The sequence below is a fragment of the Sceloporus occidentalis genome, unplaced genomic scaffold (genome assembly GCF_023333645.1).
Source record: "Sceloporus occidentalis isolate IW3139 unplaced genomic scaffold, rSceOcc1.0.p SCAF_5, whole genome shotgun sequence".
NCBI lineage: Eukaryota > Metazoa > Chordata > Lepidosauria > Squamata > Phrynosomatidae > Sceloporus > Sceloporus occidentalis.
Genome location: NW_028316985.1, coordinates 1316412 through 1332158, shown reverse-complemented (window position 1 = coordinate 1332158; position 15747 = coordinate 1316412). Strand labels below are relative to the sequence as shown.

The 15747-nt window shown below is 44.9% G+C and overlaps 1 protein-coding gene across 6 annotated transcripts in view; it reads right to left on the bottom strand.

The window, feature by feature from the left end:
• Positions 1 to 1304: 1304 nt before the first annotated feature.
• LOC149311510 (uncharacterized) overlaps positions 1305 to 15747 on the bottom strand; it is a 43673-nt gene continuing 29230 nt past the window's right edge. For all 6 annotated transcript variants that reach the window (XM_089527327.1, XM_089527330.1, XM_089527325.1 and 3 more), the window contains exons 7-9: positions 10791 to 10934; positions 2899 to 3034; positions 1305 to 2124 (exon numbers count right to left, since the gene is read on the bottom strand). In XM_089527327.1, coding sequence (XP_089383453.1) covers positions 2051 to 2124; positions 2899 to 3034; positions 10791 to 10934 — 354 coding nt within the window. In that variant the 3' untranslated portion in view covers positions 1305 to 2050. The remainder of the gene's footprint in view (positions 2125 to 2898; positions 3035 to 10790; positions 10935 to 15747) is intronic.

The window sequence follows — 15747 nt, the reverse complement described above, 5'->3', positions numbered from 1 at the left end:
GAAATCTACTCTAGCACCAGCCAGTATAACAGCTCATGCTATCTTTAGATGCGCAGCAGGTTCTGGTGGAAGGTTTTGAACTGTATCTCCTATCATCCCCATCCAGCCTGGCCAATTATAAGGAGTACTGGGAGCTGCAGTCTACTACCATTTTGGAGGGCACCAGATCAGGGAAGGTTGCTGCGGAGGACAGATGCAGTGAATTAATTGGTTACTTTAAATCACATTTAATAGACATGATTGGAGTGGCATGTTTCCTAGCACTTGGGACACACTCTCTGTTGCTGGAAGCTGTCTCTGTAGATGGTGGAGATGGCAGTTAATGGGGAATAAATGTCTGTATTATTGCCTGGAGAGTCATTAATCAGTAGGTTTTTCTGAAACAACCAAATGAGAGGCAAGGGAATCATTAAAAGTTTTCTTCTTAAAGATAGACTCCATGGATGTTGTTTCCAGTCTCATCTTTGCTCTTCAATTGTCTTTGAATACAATATACCATGTCTTTCATCATCATGATCGTCTTGCTATTGCATGAAAGTACATTAGGGTTTCTTCTCCTGTGATTTCATCCTCTAAGTAAACAGGGATTCTTGTTCCCAGAGCTCCTAGAGTAAGAGGCCTAGGAAGACGGCTAAGCACTAAAATGGTGTTCTGTTTAGCAAAATTTAAGAGTGCTAGCCAGAATCCCATCCCAGTTACTTAATTAAGTAACAAAAGGAGAAGGGAGTAGTGGTGGGGAAGGGGATGAGGTCCAGCAGTTCCTCTCTACCTCCAAGGCCTGGACCAAGGCAGATGGACTGGAGGGAGGGCTTGGCTTCATAATGGATGGTTAATCTTCATCCAGGGAGGCAAGCAACAGTTAAGCAAGGCCTGGGAACGCTTCTCTGAACAGGACAGTCTTCAACTCCGTTTTGAAGCTGGTTAAAAAAGTGATGGCTCTTGTTCGCGGGGGAAGAAGGTTCCAGGAGTGAGGGGCAGCAAGTGAAAAGGGGCGAATCTGAGATGGGGCAGAGGAAATCCTGGGCTGAGACAGCAGACCTTGGCTACCAGAAGGGAGGGACATATGGCTTGGAATTGTCTTGCCCGGATGTCCATCTTAACATCATGGTGGCCCTTGTGCGGATGGAAGGCCAGCATGATGGCGACAGCGGCAGCACATTCTAGGATTCCAGAGCGTGTGGTTGCTGCACACTCCGGAACCCTAGAATCTGTGCTGCCATGCCGCTTCTCGCCCACCTGTCTCAGGCCAAAAATAGCTCCTTTGGGTTCTTGTTCGGAGAAAGTAATCCCCTTGTGCTGAATTCCCAACCCAGAGTCTCCTAGGCCAAGACAAAGGAGATACAAATGGCATTTTATGTTCAGAAGAGAATTTATTCTTATCTTAGAGGGAAAAAATGGAGAATCATTAAAGAAGGCAGAAGCAGGCCAGAAGATCAGCAAAGTGGGGGTCTATATTGTCCTGGGCATATTTGCAGGGACCAAGTTAGATACATATCCAAGTTGGTCTCATTTTGAGGCCCTATCAACCCCACCAAACAAACCCACCCAACATGAATGCCTCCTTTGCAAAATCTGAATGGGTCCCATTTCAGATCAAGTGTGGATGGAGGCAGACGAGATGTTCTCCAGAAGAAGATTCTGCATTCTTTCATCTGGGGTTCATTTAATGCCCAAACAATTAAATGGCACTCAGAACTAAAGGGAGGAATTTCTGTCCTGGGAGGGAAACAGAATGAAAACCCAAGTTGGATTTAGATTGGAAAATACTTCTTTGTTTCTACTGTGTTCCAATCTGATGCAGAAGTGCAATACTTTGGACAAAGCAAGTAGGTGATATTAGGCAGGTTCACCCAGCAACATTTTGGAAAAGAGGTGTTGCTTGCAATGGAGGATTTGAGAGAAAAGCACAGGAATAGGAGAGCTGTTGGATCTCTTCTTGATCTGTGGCTTTCAGGAAATCAGGGCTCTTGCTAGATGGAGTCTTCTCCCCTTGGTCATTGAGGATGGCCTTCCTTCATGCCCCAGATGCTCCAGTGTGTCCTCCTCAGGTTTAGGATGAGGCTCTGTACTTGCAAATGAATTGATAGCTGTGTCTACAAGGGTACTGAGCCCACCTGGGAGTTCCTGCAGGACAAAGAGACATGAATTGGAGTCTCAGCTTCATGAGGAGAAAGCAGGCTGGACACTCGAAAGATGCACTGCAACCAGAGTCTAGCTCACATGTATGAAGAAAATCACACCCAGATCCACCCCTTGACTTTTCACATAGCCTAGGACAGTGGTCCCCAAACTGCCCTTGAAGAGATTTTGGACTTCAGCTCCCAGAAGCCTCAGCCATGTTGGCCAATAGTCTGGGATTCTGGGAGCTGAAGTCCAAAATTGTTGCCAGAGGTCACACTGAAGGAACTAGAGATTCCTAGAGAGAAACACTTCTCTAGGCATTTGTAGGTCCTCCAGCACAAGTCTGTGGTCAGTTTCTGGTGAATGATGACCACAGAGTTGTATTGGAGGAGCTAAAGATTCCTAGAAAGGTAAAATAGTGTTGTTTTTTATTTGCAGTGTTTCAGCTTTGAGGAGGTCTTGCATTCCTTACTGCAGTAGATGCACAGGGCCCACTGTATTCAGGGTTAGCCATGTTAACCATGCAGCAAAATAGAACAAAATCCAACATCCCCCAAAGAGCAATACCTTTATAGGCCAATCAAAATGCACAAAATTCATCAAACAAGCTTTCAAAGCTTTACAGCTTCTTCATCGGGCATCATCTTTGCCCAATGAAGAATCCAGTGATGCTTCAAAAGTTTGCATGACGTATTTTGTGCATTGCAGTTGGCCATTAAAGGCATCTCTCTTTTGGAAATTTTGGATGCTGTAATTGATGGGAAACTTCATACATACCTGCTGGATTCTGCACATTGCTGAGAGCAATACACTCTTCATCCTTATCGGAGGGGCAGGTTTTGGGTTTTTCCCCGTCCCAGAGAGCAGAGCCAGAATCATACAGGGAGAAATCACTCCAATTCCAGATTAGCTCCTGTTGAAGACATACGAGAAACATCTCCACTTATTCTGCACTAAAATGTGGAATAGCAACTGAATAATAATAGCAGGACGGTGAGGGTTTATTCTTCAGACGTCCAGTGTCAATTCAAGTCAAGGGTACAACTATGTGTGTGAGAGAATTCTTACACACTGGACATACTGTATTAGAATGGATATGGAAAATGTACGACCGTATGGAGAATGACAAACTCACACAACTGTCCAGAAATGGACCTATAGAAAGATTTGGGGGGGACTGGGCAGAGATGACAGATTACGGTCAAAGCAAGGTGGAACAAAAATGGGAGTGGTATTAAGAAATATCAGTAAAGACTGAAAATAAATAAATAAATAAATAAATAAAACATTTAAAAACATACAGAATATTTTTGATGATTACAATGGAAGCAATATATGCAGACAACGCCATAATATTAGTAGAAGACATTAAAGAATTTGAACAGTTCATAAGGGAAGTCAAAGATGAAAGTGCCAAGGCAGGTCTCATGCTGAACATAAAGAAAACAAAAATAATGACCACAGAAGAAACACGCAAATTCAATCTAGACAACAAGGAAATTGAAATAGTTAAGGACTTGTCATATCTAGGGTCAAACATTGACCAGAAGGGAGACTGCAATCAAGAAATATGAAGAAGGCTAGGAATGGGAAGGGCAGCTATGAAAGCACTGGAAAAGATCCCGAAGAGCAAAGACATGCAACTGAGCACTAAAGTCAGAATCGTCCAGATCCTGTATTCCCAATGGCCATATGCAGATGTGAGAGCTGGACAGTGGAGGAAGCGGATAAGAAGAAGACCAACTTGTTTGAGATGTAGTTCTGGAGAAGGGTGCTTAGGATCCCGGGGAGAGCCAAGAAGAAAAACAGAGGGTCCATGAACAGATCAGACCAAATCTCTCCTTGGAAGCAAAGGTGATCAAGTTGAGACCATCGGACTTTGGCCAAATAATGAGAAGGCATGGGTCGCTAGGAAAAACAATAATGCTAGGAAAGGTTGAGGTTAGAAGAAGGAAGGGAAGACTGCAGACCAGAGGGAGGGGCTCAACCAGGGCAGACATGGGCAAGGGCTTATTGCAGGGCCTGGGCAAGGCAATGGAGAGAGGGATTCTGGGAGAGGTCTCATCCACAGGGTCCCCAGGAGTCAAAGTCAGCTCAAGGGCAGTTAACAAGAGTCACATTTCTTGTGAATTTATACATTTTTATAGGCTTGCTCCTTTGGTTTTTTCATTCCCATCTTTTTGTTATATAAAGGAAGGGAAATTAGATGGGAGAGAGGAGGGTGTGTGTGTGTGTGTGTGTGTGTGTGTGGCTTTTTGAAAATTGAAAGCACTGAGTATCTTAAAGATATGACCAGAAATCAGAAGATATGAAGTTTTGTTTGTCATCATTGTTACTTGTCATATGCATCTGTTGATGTACTGTTATTGTTCTTTTATTGTTCTATGTTGTCTTTAAATGTTGTTAAATAAATGTGTCATAAAAGAATAAGGTGTCATTTTTTTGGGGGGGGGGGGTTGGTTTCTAAAAACAAGGAAAAGTGACCAAGGGACTGCAGACACAGCAACCAAACTCTATCCTTGCGGGAAAAGGCTCTCAGTTTGGGGACTGAAGGGAAATGTTAGGGTAGGGGCAGAGAATTGCCACCATGTTTCCAGTACTGCTTCCAGATCCAAGCCTTGCAGTTTAAGAAAGATGTAAATGGTAGAGAAAAGAGAATGAGGTCAAAGGACAGCAACCATTACATCCTGGAGAAGTGGTCAGTCCTATTCCAGGCCCTCAGATTTCAGCATCAAAACCTGGGACCCCTTTTTGTGATGTCATGGAGGGCAAGGGGAGACCCTGGTGAGGTCAGACAGGGGATGTCACAAGGTCCATCCCCAAGTGATGTCACTGGGGAACACGATACCTTAACCATCGACCAGTGGCCCAGCCAGCCAAGTAAAAACACCACATCTAACCAATGAGGGGTGTGTGGGATATAGAAATATACACATTTCAAAGTGTGTGTATTTTCATGTCATTCTCAGATGTTTCCCCCTCACTCTAAAGACTAGAAGAAGGGTCCCAGAACCCAAGAAGGATATGGACAAGCTGAGATGGTTGAGGATCAACAGAGGGATATCAGGGCTTTTAGTTTAGTTTTTAATGGTTGTTTTTATGCATTGATATTGTGTTTCAATATGTTATACTGTTTAATACTGTCTTAAGGGGGGAGGGATAAAGTGTTTTTAATTGTCATATTTTATATTTTACTGTTGTTAACCGCCCGGATTGGTTTGCCAGAGGGCGGTATACAAATAATAATAATAATAATAATAATAATAATAATAGATCTGTCCAGGGAAGGGTGACCAAGATGGTCAAAGGTCAGGAAACCAAGCCTTATGAGGAATGGCTGAGGGAGCTGGATATGTTTAGCCTGGAGAAGAGAGGTGTTATGATGGCTGTCTTTAAATACCTGAAGGGATCATAGAATCCTAGAACTGGAACAGACCTCCAAGGCCCGTCCAATCCAACCACCTTCTGCCAGGCAAAAAGATGGCATCTAGTTTAAAGACCTCCAAAGAAGGACACTCCACCAATCTCCACTGAGGAAGTGTCTTCCAGTGTCAAACAGCCTTTAATGTCAAGAAGTTCCTCCTAGTGTTGAGGCAGAATCTCTTTCCCTGGAGCTTGCATCCATTGCTCCATTGGGTCCTATTCTCTGGAACAGCAGAAATCAAGCTTCCTCCATCCTCAATATGAACCAATGGATCCAGGTAACAGTGAGCCCTCCACATTCACTGGAATAATGGGCTTAAGACCCCTGTGAAAGTGGAAAAACCACAAATAAAAGAGCACTGGTTTTTTTACCTGAGAGAACACCTATCTAGGACCCTGGGGGTCTTCTGGTGCAAATAGCCAGCCAGCGTTTGTGAGGACCATAGATTCCTGGGACTGTCTCCTGCCTGGTAACATTGGCTATCTCCATCGAGACACACCTGTTTTTGCCTCCGTTGAACTTTGACCTGTTATAATTGTGATTTTTAATTAACTGTGATAAACTGTAGTTTTTGATGTTTATTATGTTATACAGATTATGGTTTATGACATACTGCTATTGTTATTTTTATGTTTTTTCCTATCAGATATTATGTTATGTTTATATTTAACTTGCTTAATATTGTTTTGATGTGAACTTGTGCTGAGGGGTTGGGGAAAGGCTTGTTTGATTTGTAACGTTCTTACGTTTTCCTATTGATTGCCACTGTATTGATATTGTTTATTGTTATTGTCTGCTTTATATGGCTGGGGGGCTGGGAAGGGATTTGTTTGTCTTTTATTGTCTTTTTATTGTATATCCACTGTTGTTAGTCGCCCGGATTCTTCATTGATGGGGTGGGACACAAATCAATTATTTATGTATTATTTAACTCCATGGTCACATCTAGTGGGCTGGGACCCATCAATGCCTAGAGAAGCGTTTTCTGTCGGAACCTCTAGGTTCTCCAGCACAACTCTGTGGTCAACTTCTGGCAGAGCTGCACTGGAGGACTTAAGAGATTTCTGGAGAGAACATATTAATCAAATCTGCAAATAATCAAATTCACAAATGTCAAAGTGGAAGGCTGACTGTATAAGAAAAGAGATTCCACCTACATTTTAGGAAGGACCTGTTGACTATAAGACAGTAGTGGTGAACCTATGGCATGGGTGCCAGAGGGGGCACTGAGAGCCCTCTCTGTGGGCATGTGTGCCATCGCTCCATCACAGAGTTCGCCAGATTTCATTACTAAAAAGCCAGAGGGACACGGCACTTTGCAATAAATAAGTGGGTTTGGGGTTGCAGTTTGGGCACACGGCCTCTAAAAGGTTTACCATCACTGATATAAGAGCTGGTTGAAAGACTGCCTTGGAGGGTGGTAGACTCCTTCTTTGAGGCTCTTTCAACAGAGATTGGATGGGCATCTGCTGTAGTCATGTATTTCTGCATAGCAGGAGGTTGGACTACCGTATATACTCGACTATAAGTCGACCTCATGTATAAGTTGAGGGCAGGTTTTGGGGCCAAAATTGTGGATTTTGATTAAGTCGAGGGTAAAACTTAGGGGCATGTAACAAAGGATATAGAAGATGATAGAAAGGAAAAGGATGTTTCTGCTCATCCTAAAGGCTAGATGGATAAGAGAATAGAGGGGGTCCATGCTTCTTTTTGGTTCTCCCAGAATGAACTAAGCTCTCACCTTTTAGCACTCTATTCAGAGAAAGGGGATGGCTCCTATATATATGTGTGTGTGTGTGTGTGTGTGTTAAAGTACAGTACTTACATTGACCCCATGGGTAAGTTGACCCAGGTTTTTGGGGTCATTTTTTTGATGGCAACAGAGTGAAAGTTTGTTACAAAGGAAGGTGGGATCGATGTTGGAAAGCCATCCCACCTTCAGTTCCCTCTGTTCCCCAAAATGACTTGGAGAGCTCACCAACCATGCCACAAAAACTTACCTTGCTTCTCTGCAATGCCAGACTCATATAATCTATGACCTTCTCTTAGAAGAAGAGGCCGACCTGGCTTGCTTTACTGAGACCTGGCTGGGTGAGGAGAGTGCCATATCATGGGCGCAGGCCCTCCCAGCTGGGTACGCTGTCATCGAGCAAGTAAGGGAAGTGGGTGAGGGGGTGGAGTGGCTCTGGTTCACAAAAACAACCTCACCTTGACCAGGTTACCTGTCCAGAAAACAGTCCACTTTGGGTGTATGTACCTAAGCCTAAAGACTAAGGATAGTATAGGGATTCTGTTGGTATACTGTCCACCCCATTGCCTAACAGACTTTGTAACTGAGCTGACACAACTGGTCTCAGAGTTGCTATTGAAGTCACCCAGACTTTTAATTCTGGGCGACTTCAACATCCCACTCAAGACCAGTTTGTCAAATCTTACGGGTGCGGCTTGGGAGTTCATGGAATCCATGACAAACATGGGCCTATCCCAACTGGTTGTCAGGTCTACTCATTGTGTGGGTCATACTCTCGATGCAGTCTTTAGTACGGAACAGGAATATCCATGGGTGGAGGTAACGAAAACCTCCCCATTATCATGAACGGATCATTTCCTGATCAAGGCTGAACTTAGAGGCACTGTCCATCCCGTCGGGGGTGGAGGACCCATTAGAATGGCCCATTCTCGAAGGCTAATGGAACCAGTTGGATTCCACAAAGTCCTAGAAAGTTCTTTGGCTGGTAATGCTGGTGATCCTGTCAAAGCTTCGGTCAATACCTGGAACACCGATCTCATCAAGGCTATCAACACGATCGCTCCCAAGCGTCCTTTCCAACCTACTTCTAATCATCATCCATGGTATACTGAAGATCTGAGGAAAATGAAGCGGGTTGGACAACGACTAGAGTGTACGATACTCAACTCTTATCTGACAAAACTAATCATAGGAAATTCCTTTGTTCCTATAGAGAGGGAATACGTGCAGAACAGAGATCTTGTTCCTCTGCATGTATTGCGTCTCCAGAGTCATATCCAGCAGAGCTGTTTAGGATGACACAGGTTCCTCCTGTGCAAAACCCTTAGCCTGCTGTCATGCATTTAACAACTACTTTGCAGATAAAATCTCTGAGATAAGAGCTGACTTGGATGCCAGAGTTACAACAGAATCAACTGATGAGGTGTCCAGCAACTCCGTTGATGTGGTTATACTGGATCAGTTTCAATTTGTAAGTACTGATGACGTGGACAAGCTCCTTGGAAATGTGAGGAAAACAACTTGCCCTCTCGACCCTTGCCCTTCATGGCTGGCCGTCCGGGGGGGAGATGCCTTGAGGGTGTTCTTAAGGGACATCATCAATTGGGTCATGTTCCATTCTATTTGAAGGAAGTGGCAGTTAGGCTGCTCCTGAAATACCCCCTGGATATGAAGAACTACAGGCCAGTCTCTTTACTACCATTTCTAAGCAAGGTGATTGAGAGGGTGGTTGCTCTTCAACTCCAAGCTGTCTTGGATGAAACCAATTATCTAGATCCATTTCAAACTGGCTTTAGGATGGGATTTGGGGTGGAGACTGCCATGGTTGCTCTGGCTGATGACCTTCGTCTGGGCATTGACAAGGGTAGTGTGACCCTGTTGATGCTACTGGACCTCTCAGTGGTGTTTGACACTATAGATCGTGACATCCTCTTGAATTGCCTGAGAAGGTTAGGAATAGGAGGCACTGTGCTCCAGTGGTTCCATTCCTCCCTCTTGGGCTGATTCCAGAGGGTAATGCTTGGGGACAGTTGCTTGGCAAGGAAGGAGCTTAACTGTGATGTCCCACAAGGTGCCATCCTGTCCCTGATGCTATTTAATATATGTGAAGCCGCTGGGAGAGATTATCCAGAGGCACGGGGTGGGATGTTATCATTACGCTGAGGACACCCAGATGTATTTCTCCATGTCTTGGTCTTCAGCTGTGACTTCAGATGGCATCTCACCTCTCAATGACTGTCTTAAGGCAGTAATGGATTGGATGAGGGAAAACAAATTGAAGCTGAATCCAGACAAAATGGAGGTACCCCAGGTATTGGGATACAACCTCCAGTCCTGGAAGGGGTCACACTCTCCTCAAAGGACTGTGTTTGCAGTCTGGGGGTGCTCCTAGACCTGTCGCTTCAGGCGACAAATCAGGTGAATGTGACGGTCAGGAGTGTCTGTTATCAGCTTTGGCTGATACGCCAGCTGTGCCCTTTCCTGGAAGTCAAGGATCTCAAGACCGTACATGCAATGGTAGCCTCATGCCTTGGTTTCTATAATGCACTCTACATGGGGCTACTGTTGTGCCTGGTCCGGAAACTTCAATGAGTTCAAAACATGGCAGCCGGACTGGTCTCTGGTACATCCAGAGGAGACCATATAACACCAATCTTAAATTCACTCCACTGGCTTCCCATCAGTTTCTGGGCCCAGTACAAGGTGTTGGTGATTACCTTTAAAGCCCTCAATGGCTTGGGTCCAACCTATCTTTGGGACTGCCTCCTTCCATATAATTCTCCCCACACACTTAGATCCTTGGGGAAAAATTGGTCCGTGACCTCCCAGAGGACCTCCTAAACTATCGCTCCCAGATTCTGGAACCGTCTGCCGGACAGGATCCATCACATTACCACCCTAAAGAGCTTTTAAAAAGCTATAAAGACAGATCTCTTCCGGCAGATCTTTCCTGAATAGTTCCCCGGCCATCAGAAGGAAATTCTAACCACTGAACTCCGATCTCACCTTAGTCACAGACTATTGTTTATTATATTCATTTTTAAGTATGTTTTAATTCTTACATTGTTTAATTGTATTTTAAGGGGAGAGGGATTGAGGGATTTGGATTGTATGTTTTTTAATCTTTGTAAGCCACCCTGATGGCATCTTGTAGAGGGCTGGGATAGAAATACTTTTTTAATTACTAAAAATTTCTAGACATATACATGAGTATATACAACACACACAGACACACACACACACGGGGGTCTCTTCCAGCTCTAAGGTCCTATGACTCTATCCCTACACTGACAGGTTCAACCGTCCCACAGTTTTTGTTTTTTAAATATCCACAGTGCAGTTTCCCAAGTGACGGTTTCTTCTCCCAAAGTGGGCAATGATTTTAAATACTGATGGCTGGAGGGAATGGACTCCCTGCACCCAAATAAAACTGGTCTTGTCCTTGGAAAGAGCTATCAGGGATGATCTAAGGCAGGGAAACCCACAGGGACTTACATTGCCAGCGGCTTCTGCCTTAAGCCCAATCCAGACGATCTTGGCTTTGGTGTAGCGCTTAATGTAGTTGGTGACCATCCTTTCCTCTGACGGAGTGAGAATGGAAGCCAGGTGAGCACCTTCTACCCACTCCCCACATATACGCTGAAAAAGAATAAAGATGGGGCATGCATCAAAACCAAGATCAGAAAATCAGGCTTCAGTAGTTAAAAGTCAGGAAAACTTTATTAAGAAACAACAGATCCAGTCCAGAGACATTCATTGTCAGAACTGACCAGCAAATGTATAAATTGCCAAATTAAACTACGCACAACTTCAAACTTCAGGCAGGTTTAATTCTTATTTGTTATAATTAATCAACACATTTAATCGCCCCATACAAACAGGCCAAAATAAAGCTGCTTCGAGTACCTTTGGAGGTATGCTGTTTAAATGATGCATGTGTACTAAGAGTCTGGAAGTTGCGCTAAAGCAGTGCTCCAGTCCTTAGGACTGCATCTTGGCTTTGGCGCGGCTTCTGGATTCTTAGTACACATGCATCATTTAAACAGCATACCTCCAAAGTGACTCGAAGCAGCTTTATTTTGGCCTGTTTGTATGGGGCCATTGTCTTTCCTTTCCCCCTCTTTTTCTTTGTTGGTAAACCTAGACATTTTCACATAAATTACCTTGAGCAGGCTCTCCTCCTCTTCTGTTTTATCTCCTGTGTCTGAGCTCACCCTTTTAAACCATATTATTACTTCTATATATCCCATTGCCATATATCCCAACCTATTATGACAGGATAAAAGCATATGCAACTCCAGAGCAGCAGGAGGGTTGTCACCCGGTTGCAACCTCAAACCAAAGGTCCTGCACAGTCCACTCTTTCCAAATGGTTTCAGAATACTTATGTCTCAGCTTTGGAGGAAGTCAAAGGCAAACCTTTGAATGCATCTTACCAAGTAGACCAAGCCTACAAAAGCTTGTGCTATAACCTTTTTTTCCACAGTAATCTCAAGATCCCTTTGCATTCTCCAAAATCTTTTTGCATAATGATATTCCACATTAACAGAACAATGTCTCTGGATTCTCTCTCAGAATAAGATATTCTTTCTTGATTCTCTCTATTTGTGGCTCCACTACTTGGAAGAGGTAAAATGTGGGCTAGACAATGTGATGGTTTCGTGGATTGTAATTGGTTGACCAGCCGAACCCAAAGGGTGCTCAGCAATGGTTCCTCTTCTTCCTCCTGGAAAGAAGTGACCAGTGGGGTGTCCAGTGGGGCTCCATCCTGGGCCCAGTGCTATTCAACATCTTTATCAATGGCTTGGAGGACAGAATTGGGGGCATACTTATCAAATTTACAGATGACACCAAATTGGGAGGAGTAGCTAATACTCCAGAGGACAGGATCAAGATTCGAAATGACCTGAACAGACTAGAAAACTGGGCCAAAGCTAACAAAATGAAATTCAACACGGAGAAATGTAAAGTACTGCACTTAGGGCAAAAAAAATGAAATGCACAGATATAGGATTATGGGGGAGACCTGGCGGAACAAGATTTATATGTGTGAAAGGGATCTAGGAGTCCAAGTAGACCATAAGTTGAACATAAGTCAACAGTGTGATGCGGCAGCCAAAAAGCCCAATGTGATTCTAGGCAGCATCAACTGAAATATAGTGTCTAGATAGAGGGAAGTAATAGTGCCACTGTATTCTGCCTTGGTCAGGCTTCACCTGGAATATTGTGTCCAGTTCTGGGCACCACAATTCAAAAAGGAGGTTGACAAATTGGAGCATGTCCAAAGGAGGGCGACTAAAATGGTAAAGGGCCTGGAAACCATGAAGCTCTATGAGGAATGACTTAGGGAGCTGGGTATGTTTAGCCTGGAAAAGGGATGATTAAGGGGTGATATGATAGCCCTGTTTAAATATTTGAAGGGATGTCATATTGTGGATGGAGCAAGCTTGTATTTTGCTGCTCCAGAGACTAGGAACCAGAGCAATGGATGCAAGCTCCAGGAAAAGAGATTCCAGCTCAACATTAGGAGGAACTTCCTGGCAGTAAGGGCTGTTTGACAATGGAACTGTTAATGTATATTTCTATTTGTATTGAAAATGTGATAATGGTTAGCTAAAGTAAAAAAGATGGTTCCTGTTGAAGGCCAGGAAGTCTAGGCTTGAAAATAAGATGTTCAAGGACAAGACTGAGAATCGATTCGAAGCTCTTTCCCTTATCAAGGAGGATGAAGAAGAGCAGCATGGACAGACTTCAGGGACGGAGCAGGGGAGCCTGAGAGTCCCACCCGAGGGAACAGTCGCTGCTAAGCCTCGGAGGAGGCGTGTGGTCGTAGTGGGGGACTCCTTGCTGAGGGGTACAGAAGCAGTGATTTGTAGGCCTGAGAAGATGTCTCGAGAGGTGTGTTGTCTTCCAGGTGCAAAGATCCGTGATGTGACAGAGAGGCTGACAAGACTGGTCAAGCCTACTGACCAATACCCCTTCCTTTTGGTCCACGTGGGAACTAATGATACTGTAAGACACAGCATTCAGAACATCAAAAGGGATTACGAGGCGCTTGGTAGGAAGCTGAAAGGAATGGATGTACAGGTTGTCATCTCGTCTCTTCTGCCAGTTGAAGGGCATGGTCCAGGAAGGGAGAGGAAAATAGCGGATGTGAACAACTGGCTTCGCAGATGGTGCCGCCGAGAAGGATTTGGATTCTTCGATCATAATAATAATAATAATAATAATAATTTTTATTTATATCCCGCCTTTCCAATTGCATGATCAAGGCGGCTTACAAGACAAGAAACGATAAAATACAAGTAAAACATTACAATATAAAAAGTTTAAAAACATCATTACTAGGGGTAGGAATGGGAATCTATACAAATCACAATTCACTAGGGGCAAGAAAAAGACAATATATTGCACTAATCCGGGGTCGAAAAACAGAGGGCAAGGAGCAGAGAAAAAACACTATTACCTAAAGTGAAAAAGCCAACTGGAATAGATGCGTTTTTAATTGTTTCTTAAAAGAAACTAAAGATGCAGAGGAACGGAGCTCTACAGGGAGCTTATTCCACAATGAGGGGGCGGCGATAGTGAAAGCCCTCTGTGAGGTCCTCACCAAATGGGATTTAGGGACCTCTAACAAATTGGTCCCAGATGTTCTGAGTGTGCGGGGCGGATTGTATGGGGAGAGGCGGTCCTCCAAGTACCCTGGGCCCAAGCCATTTAGGGCTTTATAGGTCAAAACCAACACCTTGTATTGAGCTCGGAAGCGAATGGGTAGCCAGTGGAGATCTTTTAAAATAGGTGTTATGTGGTCTGTCCTGGAACTACCAGCGACCAGTCTGGCTGCCATATTCTGCACCAATTGAAGCTTCCGGGTTTGGTACAAGGGTTGCCCTATGTAGAGCGCATTGCAGAAATCCAATCGAGAGGTTACCAAAGCATGTACAACAGTTTCAAGGTCCCGACGGCCCAGGTAGGGGCGCAGCTGGCGTATCAGCCGAAGCTGATAACAAGCACTCCTGATCGTCGCGTCCACCTGAGATGTCAGATGAAGCGACGAATCAAGGAGTACTCCCAAGCTGCGCACGGAGTCCCTCAAGGGGAGCGTGACCCCATTCAGGACAGGCTGACAAATCTCACCACCCGGAACCGAGGGACCTATCACCAGTACTTCCGTTTTCCCTGGATTCACACTGAGTTTGTTCTCCCTCATCCAGCCCATTACCGACGCCAAGCAGGCATCTAGAGGAGAGATGCCATCCTTAGTTACTGCATCAGTCGGAGACACAGAGAAAATTATTTGGGTGTCATCAGCATACTGATAACACCGCGCCCCGTGTCTCCGGATGATCTCTCCCAGCGGTTTCATGTAGATGTTAAAAAGCATAGGGGATAAAATCGCTCCCTGAGGGACACCGGATGTAAGTGCCCTCTTATCGGAGCGACAATCCCCCAGCTCCACCATCTGGAATCTACCCGAGAGGTAGGACCGGAACCACTGCAAAGCAGTGCCCCCGATACCCAACTCCCCCAGGCGTTCCAGAAGGATACCATGGTCGATGGTATCGAAAGCCGCCGAGATGTCCAAGAGCACTAACAGGGACACGCTTCCCCTGTCCATGCTCAGACGGAGGTCATCAACTAAGGCGACCATGGCAGTCTCAACTCCATAGCCCGCCCGGAAGCCAGTTTGAAATGGGTCCAGAAAATCGGTGTCATCCAAGATCGATTGAAGCTGGAAGGCGACTGCTCTCTCGATCACCTTCCCCAAAAAAGGTAGCAGCGAGATGGGCCGATAGTTGTTATGAATCAGGGGGTCTAAGGAGGGTTTCTTGAGCAAGGGTTTAACCACTGCCACTTTCAATTTAGATGGAAACTGACCCTCTCTTAGAGAAGTATTAATGATGCGGTGCAACATAGTCAGCACCGCATCTCCCCCCTGAGCTGCCAACCATGAGGGACAGGGATCAAGAGAGCACGTCGTCTTCCTAACGCTTCGAAGGATCTTGTCCACTTCATCGGTACTAACAAACTCAAAGCGATCCAGTATAACTGGGGCCACGGATGCTTCGGACGCCTCTCTTACAGGACCTGCATAAATACTGGCGTCAAGATCAGCCCTGATCTGAGAGATTTTATCCGCAAAGAAGTTATTAAAATCATCACAGCAGGCTTTAGATGGTACCAGAATAGGGCTCAGGGAGGGAGGGAGCTGAGTCAGCTCTCTCACAACCCTGAACAGCTCTGCTGGACGCGACTCTGCGGACGCAATACGTGCAGCATAGAACGAATTCTTAGCTGCACCCATTGCCACTCCATAGGCCTTCAAATGAGAGCGGAGGAGTGTCCTGTCAGATAAACGCTGATGTCTTCGCCAGTTACGCTCTAGTCGTTGCACAGCCCGCTTCCTTACTCTAAGATCTTCCGTATACCATGGTTGTTTATTAGGAGCAGG